The sequence below is a fragment of the Pollicipes pollicipes genome, unplaced genomic scaffold (assembly GCF_011947565.3).
Source record: "Pollicipes pollicipes isolate AB1234 unplaced genomic scaffold, Ppol_2.1 Scaffold_4295;HRSCAF=5057_pilon_pilon_pilon, whole genome shotgun sequence".
NCBI lineage: Eukaryota > Metazoa > Arthropoda > Thecostraca > Pollicipedomorpha > Pollicipedidae > Pollicipes > Pollicipes pollicipes.
In genome coordinates, this window is record NW_023596461.1 from 20168114 (window position 1) to 20179220 (window position 11107).

The following is an 11107-nucleotide window of genomic DNA, read 5'->3' on the forward strand; positions in this document are numbered from 1 at the left end:
AACATAGCCGCAGCAGCCGCATATAACAATAGTTGCTAAATAAAACAGTACTCATGGCCGTATTCCTCGGAGAAAAACCAGGAGAATGGGGGATATAGACGTGTTGATATTTCAGCGACATGCCTTTATCGAAAAGAATAGCAGAAGTCTATTACTACTAAGTAGAAGGAATAAAAGAAGCCTCGACAACAGCATGCTGGTGAAACATCAACGCATCCTATATCTCTATTCTCCTGATCTCTGTCCCAGTAATAAGGCTCTAAGTACTGTATTATGCAGCGCATAATGTTCCACGCAAATGCAGTTAACAACTTACGTTACAGTTGTTGCCACATATGTCCCAGTCACTCAATTCCCTGGGGCGCTGCCCCCACCACATGACTGTGCTTTGCTCGCCACTGTCTGCTGTTGAAGCTGCCAGATAAGCCTGGACGTCTGGTGCCGCGCTACAAGCCGCCGGCTCGAGTCATCGCGTCAACAGCGAACCAGTCAGGCCAGCCCCCAGTGCTTGGCCTCGTCATATCCCCCAGCACCTGCGGCACCTCCGGCAGACTGGACGCCCGCCTGAGCAGTCCAGTGCACTCTGTGTTACGGTCCACCCGTAACAATGCTGCTCCTCTTCGCCCTCATCTGCGCTGCCACGCTCGGTAAGACGAAATCTATGGGTGCAAGGAAACAGTTCGCGTTTCATTTCGTGAGAAATTCGTAGCCGTCGTTCTTCCGCGCGACTGATTTGCCCTCCACCTTTCCTTGGTTTCCTGCTCTCCCTTTGGCAAATAGCCCTCAAATCACGATTTGTATGCTGGTCTTTTTCTTCATGTCTCTATGCTCTCTGCATGCCTCCCTTCCTACAAGATGTTTCTACAGCAATAAATATGCATAAATATATATATATATATATATATATATATATATATATATATATATATATATATATATATATACTAAGGCATTTCAGGAGCGGGTGTTCTCTTAAACATTGCTCATTGCACACCACAGCATATTTTGTGGTTATGACCTTCATGGTTCTTTGTTTTAGGCTTTGTATGCTGCGTTCGTCGTTTTCGGTGTATCGATGCATAATGTTGTCAAATTCCATCTCTTTGTTCAACGTCTTTATCAGTTCCATTATCATTTTGAAGATAAATATTGCACTTCAAGCATGCATTCACAAGCACGACGCATATACAAAAGCTTGATTTGATAAGGCAGTAGTAATAGCATCATTCCTTAAAAAACAGGAGAATGGATATATAGATGGGTTGATATTTCGGCAACGTGCCTTTATCGAAATAATAATAGAATTTCTCAAACTTCTGCGATTGTTTTGATAAAGGCAAGTTTTCGAAATATCAACCCATATATATATCCAGTCTCCTGGTTTTTCTTCGAGGAAAAGAAAACATATGTTACTACTGTCTTATCTATGCGAACACTATTCCTCGCAAATTCACTGAACACTTTACGTAAAAGTTTGGTTTTATCCAAGGCCATGTAGTAAGATATGATCATCCGGGGATTTTTCCGGCACTTTCCTTTCACAATTACTGTGACGTCACAAAGTCGCAGCCTGGCATCACCTCTCCGCCTGCATTATCTTCGCGTCTGCTACACCGGTGCACCTACTAACAAATGCATCTGATGATAGCCACAGGGTGCTGAAAGAAGTTTTATCAGGAAATACGAACGGGTGTGTTTTTTGCCACGTTGCGTGCATAACAGCTAACATAGGCCTAGGAACCGAGAGCCTGTGTGCCGTGGCACTCCCACTTGCTGAGGATACCAAACATTGAGTCTATGGCGATGTATTGAATTTGGCCCGCCCACAGCTTAAATGCAGGCTGGCGAGCCTGCCCAAGGTCCAGCCACTGCCAAGAGGGGGAACTGACCGGCACCAGAATCATCATCTGGACTACCGCGCTGAACCTCAGCACTATTTATAATGACGCGCCGGGCTGCACCGGTGTGTGATGGAGGCAGTTTGAGACGACGGAAGTGGTGTGCTACCTGGTAGAACATAGGACATTGTGAACATTGCACATTGCATCAACTATGACACGAAGCCTCCGAAGGTCGTGGCGCGTGGCGTTAATCAAGAAAATATCCGTTACGCCATGCAGCCAGTTCATCGAACACGCGTATGATTCATAATTCACTGTGTTTTACTAAAACTATTCTTGCGCCCAGCATACACTTCATTGTGCACACTTGGCGAGGACACAGAGCAAACAGGGAGAGGTGGGGGGAAGGGGCGGAGAACACAAGTATATATTTGCAGCTTAAATATAGGGTTATACGACATGATAACCAGTCTGAAACAACCCAAACGTTTATCTGCGTAGGAACCGTCTATGCCTCAAACAGACACACAAGCATGCAAGACAAAGATGGCATGACGATGCTCACTTAAAGTCACTTACGTGTGTTCACATAAGCACAACGATGCTCACTTAACGCTGTCCACCTGATGTCGCACCTGTTTGGCTGCGCGCCTGGCAGCAGCCCGCTCAGCCCCAGCCTGATTAAGCCATCCGAGGCGCGGATGGATGTGTGTTATCACCAGCTACCGAGCAATCCGCTTGTCCAGCGCAGAACTTTCTCAGCAGGAGCTTTGTGAGCCGGTCGACGATACCAATGTCTCAGTCTATGCCTCGACCCATCACCAGCTGGAACACGATCTTGAAAACCTCGACAACGCTCGTCCAGGTCGACAACGGTGCCATGAGACCTTATTGGCTAATCGCGTAAATCCACCTGTCTGGTACACAGCTGGGTGGTGCCTCTCGGGTCGACAGCTCCATACTTGGATCGAGGTGTTTTCACTTTGCACCGCCACGAAGCAGGCAACGAGGGTCAGCGCCCCGTGCTGGATGTTGACCTCGTCTATCTCGTCGCCGCAGCGGGGGCCATTTTCGGTCCTCTCGCCGTCACCGCCATGGAGCATGTCTTCGCCCGACTCGTTGACCCCGTCGTCCTTACCGAACCCGTTCGGGCGGGCACTGGAGGCCTCACGACTGTTTGCTAGTAGGCGGCTTCCGCGTTGTCCGCATGCTCTGCGACTTCCACCACAGCTGGATCTTAGATCTGCGACATAACGAAACACAGTCATTTCCGTGTACCTAACAGGCACATTAATCAGACCGTATTACAAGTCACCAGCGTTGTTTCTCATTGCGACAGCAAAACGTGTTAGACCCGGACCCTTTTTGGGGTTATCGCATGCTTGTTTTCATTCACAACTACTTTTTTGTGGTCCAGCGTGACATAATCCGAGCGGGTAAGAGGGTCGGCCAACGACCGACGAGTACTGCACTGCGTGTTCCATTCTCATATCTACCGCTCCTGGCCATAGCCACGGATTTGTCTAGATGGTCCCGTTTCATGGTCTATTTCAGTGCATCGGTTTCCCCAGGGGAGTGGCGCCGCCATTACTGTTTTCCGACGACAAATATACGAGAACAGCGCGGCCCTCCGAGCCCCCCCCCCCTCCATTTGTCTCTGCACGTGAGGTTCAAGGTCTATGGTTTAGGCATATCAGCATTTTTTGACCATGATATTACTGTATGTAATCCCGAACTTTGGTGACCAGGCAAATAGCTTTTGTTTGAAATCTCAAACACTAGCATGGACAGTGACACGAAGAGTCCAAAAGTAGTTCATTAATAATAAGGTTCGCATACAGGCGGGCGAACATGTACGGCACGCAGCTGAAAGAAATGTTCAAGGCACCAGGGCAAACCAATATTGGTATCTCATTGATGCGCTCGGCGTTGTATTTATTAGCGGTTGGGAGGTTTGTTAGTCAGTTCACAGTGCAAAGATGTGTTGTCAATGGGGCTGGGACTCGCTCGTGCAAACTTGCCCTCCCCCGCCGCTAACCCTGGCTCCGCCCCTGACACTCACCCCCTCCCCAGTGTAGCACAGATGGCTGTGCCACTTGTGTGGTAGTCAGGTCCCACTTTGTTAGCAAGATTATGGTTGGAAAGTCTCGTTTGGATCTCGTACTGTAGTCTACAAACTGCACAGAGGGGCATAGATTGCGCATGCATTAAACTGTAAATCGGGTTGAAAGATATCTGCATAAAACAGACAGTAATCTTCATTTTTTAAGCACACACACATACTCACTACGGCGTGCCGGCGATGTCCGGTTGCATGGAAGGAACTGCACCTGATCGAAGGCCTTTAACATTGGGCTTGAGACTGGTCTTAACCAGATGGCCAGGATCAGTCATGATCTTGAAAATGATCAGATCAGATTACCGCACTCTCCACATTTACAGCTAGTCCAAGAGCAGCGATGCACCCATGTTTTCATGATAGTTGGATCGTTTTTTAGAGGTGTGAAAAACTTAAGTGCCTTCATTGCGCCGTTTAACATTCTTGCAAGAGGCTACCTCACAGGATGGCATCTTGCTGCCAAAAAACCGCCTTTGGTGCTCACTCTTGCCCAATGCTCGTACTCCACTTTGAATTTCTCCCACCCGCGACATAATAGCACGCACCGAGGCCACATAACAATATAAACTTGGTGCCACGCCGCACGATAATAGACAATACCGACCACAGCATTTCTGCGTGACTGCTGTTTTCCGAACGACGCAGTCGACGTTGCCATGCAACACCGCTGCTCAAGCCAGTGCGACTTTGTGACGTCACCGCCTAACGTTAAGGATCCGCCCGCCTGACCAATTCCCCAAGCTGTGATGATGGCCCCCTGGTTTTATCGTATTCCCACAAAATACAATGTCGAGGCACTTGAAAACAATAATGACATGCTGCATGCTGGAATTCTAGATGCACTTCTGATGGTTGAAAGTTTTACGTTCTCACCAATCAAGTTAAAAGGCTACCAGTCCGGCAGGTTTGCATTAGGAGGGAGGGGCGTGTCCTATCAGTTACGTGTAGAGTGGTAGTTTTGAGAGTTGTTTGTTTTGTATGTTGATGATGGGTGCCATGCCCCTGATGCATAGTGTTTCAAATGAGGCGAGGCGTCTACGGTCTATGGAATAGTGTGGTTAAGACGTAGAAATCATGCCTCATTATCGTCATAACACATGGAAATTGTTACAACAATGCTACGACTCCCATCTAACTAAGCGATTTTTTTTAATTCGTCACACTAATTCTTATGTATTCTGCCCCATCGCAGGTTATGGCATATTTCGTGGCAGGGTATGCTATAGCATTTATTCAAATAATGTGTTGTAATGAACCGGGTTTAGCCAGCGCACATTGTAACGAACAGAAGATCTGAAAAGCCACGCTGGGGATGGATTCAAGCAAATACAAATAGAAATTAATATTTGAAGTCAGTCAGCATTAAAAGCTACCCTGGATAATGTGTTTCTTAAATTAAAAAAGTGATCGACACCAATGTCGGTGATCTTGCCTAGCCATGGATTCAAAACAAAATATCTGTTGACATCCTTGCGATCGAAGATCTTCAAATAAGCGCCACAGAATATCTTTGTCAGGCATATTTGAATCAGAAAGGCATTTGGTGTGGCCTCAAGTAAAACCTTAAGCCCAGCTTTATACTTGACGAAAAATCAAAGGGTTTCACATTCGTATGGTTTTTTAACTGAAGTAGTCAAACGAGACCTGATGGGATCAGATGGCACGGGACTAGACTGAACCGGACGGGATCTGACGGAACCACGCGTGACCAGATGCGATCCGACAGCATCAAACGTCAACGGACGAGTCGAAAGAAACCGGACGGGAGAAAACGGGATCAGACGTAACCACACGGAACTAGGCAAAACCGAATGGAACCGGACGGAACAGGACAAGCTCAGGCGGGACCGAACGGAGCGCGAGGCTGTCGGGCGGGGCAGGGCCGGGCCAGACCAATTTCAGCTCGGACTTCGGAGAAAGCTGTCACCTAAGGTCCTAGATATGACGCCAAAAAGGGTCTCAGCTGTTTCGCAACATCAGCTGGCTCCCGTTGGCTGCGCGGCGGCGCGCGGCTCCGGTCACCCTGACGTTTCACGCTGGTGAGAGGTAGGGGGGCGGGGCACGTACGGCGGCCGTGGCACAGCGGACGTTGTTGTGCGACTGCGTCGGCAGTAAGTCCGCGCGTGCGTTATGAAACCCCAAACACACCAACATGGTTGACCTATTTAAAACACAAAACTATCGTGCTTGATATCAGCTAGGAAGGTTTTAAGCTTCTAGCTATTCTACTAGTGGCGTAGATGCTTAAAATGTGTTGGAAGAGAGGAGGGGCAGAGCAGTGGGAAAGGGCTCAACCTATTTTAAAAATGCCAACCAAGAGGGGTTTTAGCCGAATTCGGGCTACTTTCTTCCCACAGTTGAGGGTGGCGGGGGACATCCCCCGGTCCAGCTCATCCCTGCACGCCCATGTCTCACGTCACATGTCTATCAAACCTTGTCAAGTCTTCCCCTACCCATGCCTCGTCATAACTTAATTGACTGCAGGAGGGGAATTCTGTTCAGCATTGAATAAAGCCAACAACAGTCGCCGAGCACTTAGACTTGCATTTCCTACTAATCAACGACATGTGTCAGAGCAGGAGCGCCACAATGCCGCCGCCTTCTTGAAAAGCGCCGCACCGGTGTAACAAATTTCCTGCCAGTAACGCTGACGCTTGTTGCAGGCCACGCGCGGACGGGCACCTGTGACCGCCCCTGGAGGTATCTCGTCAGTTTCCAGAGCGCTCGGGTCTACGTATGGCCCGGGGAGGAGGTGGACCTCTACTGCCGTCCGCCGACGGACGACGGCTGCCTCTGGGTGAATGGTGAACAAGTCCTAGGCAACGCCTGCCATCTGTCGACGACTCGAAGAGGCCCAATCAAATGCATGCGAGGAGATGAAGTCATGGGGATGATTCATCTGATAGAACCTGCGTCACAGGACGTCGAGGGAACGGATCTCATCTATGCCTATGACTATTATGATTTTCATAACCTGCGGTACGTCAGTGACTCCACGGAAGCTGTATTGCGCACCGTGCGTGAACGAACCTTTCTGTGCTCGGACACAGGAAAGATTATCGGGAAGTCCTGGCTTTGTGACGGAACTAGGCACTGTATCAACGGAGAGGACGAGCAAGACTGTAACCCAATGTGCGGCACACCAAACCTCAGAAAACACAGCAATCTGACAACACCCGATGCATATGTATACCCACCAGGCGCTCAGGCAGAATATACCTGCGAAAAAGGGTTTGGCTTCCTGGACTCGCTCAACTGGTTCCGCAGGACATGCCATAAGGGTCAGTGGAGCGGCGAGCCTCCCATTTGCCACAAGAACGTCGCCTTTAACCGGCCGGTGACCATCAAAGGGAAGGTGATCGGCGGAAGTTGCCTGGAGGTGGTCAATGACGGGACATTTGACAACTGGTGTGTGTTGATGCCCACCGCGCAGCCGTCGTCCGTCAGTGTGCAGCTCGCCACCAATGCGTCCGTCAATCAGGTACTGGTCAGGTCTCCGGACCAGCGGTATCAGGTGTCCCTGCGGGACGCGGACGAAACCAGAGCCCCGGTAGCGTGCAGCTGCGCTTCGAGCCCCGTCGCCTCGTCAAACCCGAGTTTGTCCGGGCTGGCCGTCTGTTCTTGTCCGACCGGCGATCTTCCCGGCCCGGCGAGCATCGTCGTCAGCAAAGAGCGATCCACATTCATGTCGCTCTCCGTCGCCGAGATAGCCGCGTTCGCGGAGCGCGCACTGGACGAGGCCGGCGACAGCGGCGATTGTGCTTACCTCGACCAACCGGCATACGGCAGCTATGAACCTGTGGACGACGGCAGGGTGCGCTTGGTCTGCCAGCCCGGCTACCGCGCCAACTGCACTGACGTCACGCCGTGTCGAGCCGTCGCCAGCGGCGCCGTCCGGCTCAGCTGCCGGCCGCTGACCTGCCCGCCGCCTCCGGTCATCCCGCACGCCGTCGTGCGGGCGGAGAACGGCACGGCGTGGATGGCCATGACCGAGTACGCCTGCGCCGCCGGCTACCAGCTGTACCCGCCCGAGCAGCGGACGACGGCCGTCTGCGAAGACGGCCTCTGGTCACTCAGTCACATTGTTTGCCTGCCTGAGACGGAACATCCGCGTGGTGGCGCTGCGCATGAGCCAGCAGCACGAGCGCAGCGTGAGCGAGCTACGCCGAGAGCTGGAGGCACTGCTCTCCGGGCAGCAGCAGTTGCTGCAGCAACTAAACGAGACCCAGCTGCAGTTGAGCGACACCCAGAGACGGCTGCAGAGACTGGAGGATGAATCTGGAATTGGGCAGCATGATTCTGAAATCAAGATTCAGCAGCTGGCTGACGAGAATTGGCCCCAGCAGCCGAATGAAGAAACTTAGCTTGAACAGCTGGATGAGGAAACTCAGCAGCTGACCGAGCCTCCGCGGTTCGATGTGCCGGTGGAGCTTGAATAGGTGGTCTCCGAGGGAACGACGGCCCTACCGAGCCTCCGCGGTTCGGTGTGCCGGTGGAGCTTGAATAGGTGGTCTCCGAGGGAACGACAGCCCTACCGAGCCTCCGCGGTTCGGTGTGCCGGTGGAGCTTGAATAGGTGGTCTCTGAGGGAACGACAGCCCTACCGAGCCTCCGCGGTTCGGTGTGCCGGTGGAGCTTGAATAGGTGGTCTCTGAGGGAACGACAGCCCTACCGAGCCTCCGCGGTTCGGTGTGCCGGTGGAGCTGAATAGGGGTCTCGAGGGAACGACAAGCCTACCGAGCCTCCGCGGTTCGGTGTGCCGGTGGAGCTTGAAAGGTGGTCTCTGAGGGCACGACACAGCCTACCGAGCCTCCGCGGTTCGATGTGCCGGTGGAGCTTGAATAGGTGGTCTCTGAGGGCACGACAGCCCTACCGAGCCTCCGCGGTTCGGTGTGCCGGTGGAGCTTGAATAGGTGGTCTCCGAGGGAACGACAGCCCTACCGAGCCTCCGCGGTTCGATGTGCCGGTGGAGCTTGAATAGGTGGTCTCCGAGGGAACGACAGCCCTACCGAGCCTCCGCGGTTCGGTGTGCCGGTGGAGCTTGAATAGGTGGTCTCCGAGAGCACGACGGCCCTTTTGACGGTTCAATGTTAACGGAGCTTCACAAGCTGGTTGGGCCCCTAGCGTTCTTGAAGGAACTCATGCTTTTGCATTGGGATTTGATAGTCTTAGCTGATGTGAGACTTGGTGAGGGGGGTACATATTATCGAGCACTTCTCCCAAAAACGCTTTTTAACTCATGACAACTAATTTGCTTGTGACAGCTAACAGCAGCCTAAACGACACCTGACAAGTGGCGACAACATGCAACGGCTGTGCATTTAACAATCTTTAACGACTTTGTTAATAGTCGAGAATTAAAAATTGTATTTTGAGGCGGAGACGTAGAAATGACAACATTATCCACAGACTCATGTCATATTAACTTAGGCCCTCCTCTTAACGTCGCTATTTCAGATCTGAAACCTCACCTTGAGAAGAATGAGAGGCAAGTAGCGGTATAGCATTGACAATGGTTTGGTCCAGAGCTTTATACAGCCCCGGACAATGCAGCATAGTCAAATTGCTTTAATATTCCAATTATTCGTCGGCGTGTGGTAAGCATCTGACTGTTGTGATATCCAATAAAGTGACTTAGGAACGTACGTCTTCCCGTCTGTCTCTTGGCGGTGGCACTCGGTGGCGGCATTGGTTGTGGTACTACCGGCGCCAAAGACGCCGTCTTTTCACTCCGCGAATCCAGCGAGAGCCACTTGTCTGATCTTATGAATGGAGTCATGCGACTGAGTGATGTGTCCGGTCTTGGCATAACCAGCTGGTCACGTCAAAACGGAGCGAATTCAAGCATCGTATTTCCACACTAACCGCGCGTGAGCCAGAGGGTGTGCAGAACCACGTCGTAACTTGGTAGGATGTAACGTGAGCGCGCGGGGCGCGGAACTATTGATTGGACACAATTTTCTAGTGGTGAAATTGTATCGCCTTTGAAACTTTTCAACCCGAATTTCACGGGCGATGGAAATTCGAGTGATCGGGGTCAGTCCAACATGGCGTACGGTCCGAGACTTTTATCTCAACAAAAATGGGTGGAAGCGACGCGAAAACGCGTGAAATGTGTTTCCATAGGAAATTCAACCAGCAATTGCCTTGTGCCAGGCGTTTGGTCATAGGTTTCACGTGCAACGCGCACAACAGCGGCCTAAAAAGTCCAGCTTTTGACAGATTTCATGTTTTTTCCATATATCCGAGGCAGGTGCAGGGCGTGAATCTAACTTTAAACCCACTTCAAGACATTGCAGGCGGGGATGTGAATCTAACTTCAGAGGGTCCTCCAATGCGCTGTCTGCAGTCCCGGTTGACAGCACAACTTCGTGCGCGGCACGTTTGCATCAAGAATCGTTGGGCAAATCGGAAATGACGGCATGTCAGCCGCGCCCATAGTACATGGTGGTTAGTTGTGTTTGCTTTTGCAGCAGGAGACTCAACGACCAAGCCATGATTTTAGCCGCACTAACACGCGCCCGGGTGGCCGGTTGGATGCCCTTCGTTCGGTTGGGGGTTAATTTGAGCCTACTGAGATCTCAGAAACTAATGTTGAAATGTATGTGAACTCGCTTAGGCGAAAGTTTGAAGTCATGACTTAGGGTCATGACTTAGGTCATGGTCATGGTCATGGTCTTAGGCCATGACTTTTGGGTCAAATCAGGTCGAACAAGGTCAAACTCCAGGTCGGTCTCCAAAGGGACCCCAGAACCTAGATACCCGTTCTAACCAAAAGGTCAGATGCTCGTCTAAGGTCAGTGACCTTGTTTGACCTTTTAAAAGTCATGGTGACCAAAATCACACAAGACCGAGCTGAGTTTGGCATTTGAATAAACCACAAAGATTGCGTCATGCAGTATGCTCCTAAAAACGAAATGATGACCCGCCTCATTCTAGGTCAGTGACCTTTTCTGACCTTTAAGAAGTCCATGGAACGTCTATGGTGTAATTTGTTCATTCAATTGTAATGCTCCCTAAGAAGGTATCTTAAGGATGTATGGCTTCATCTTACACTCCGTTTCTGGATCAGATTGAACGATTCCCTAGAAATTGCCTTCGCTGAAACCATGGCCTGACTTCGACCTGCTATAGGTCAGTGACCTTAC

At 50.9% G+C, this 11107-nt stretch overlaps 1 protein-coding gene across 2 annotated transcripts; it reads left to right on the forward strand.

Annotated features, from left to right (window-relative positions):
- Positions 1–526: 526 nt before the first annotated feature.
- LOC119097134 (uncharacterized) lies at positions 527–9597 on the forward strand. Of its 2 annotated transcripts, XR_005094137.1 has the most exons (3): positions 527–647; positions 6624–8467; positions 9009–9597. XR_005094137.1 is itself a non-coding variant. In XM_037220185.1 (2 exons), exons 1-2 carry the CDS (start codon positions 608–610, stop codon positions 8234–8236), a joined length of 1653 nt encoding a protein of 550 aa, XP_037076080.1. In that variant the 5' UTR covers positions 527–607; the 3' UTR covers positions 8237–8645. The 2 variants fall into 2 exon arrangements, 1 of the variants encoding a protein (XP_037076080.1); XM_037220185.1 differs by lacking the exon at positions 9009–9597 and having other exon boundaries at positions 6624–8645.
- The last annotated feature ends 1510 nt before the right edge of the window (positions 9598–11107 follow it).

What these genes read in the sequence shown, in the direction of transcription:
- LOC119097134 (XM_037220185.1), top strand. Translation starts at nt 608, where the DNA reads ATGCTGCTCCTCTTCGCCCTCATCTGCGCTGCCACGCTCG. An exon ending in CATCTGCGCTGCCACGCTCG is followed by an intron (nt 648 to 6,623) that starts GTAAGACGAAAT and finishes CGCTTGTTGCAG; the next exon opens with GCCACGCGCGGACGGGCACC.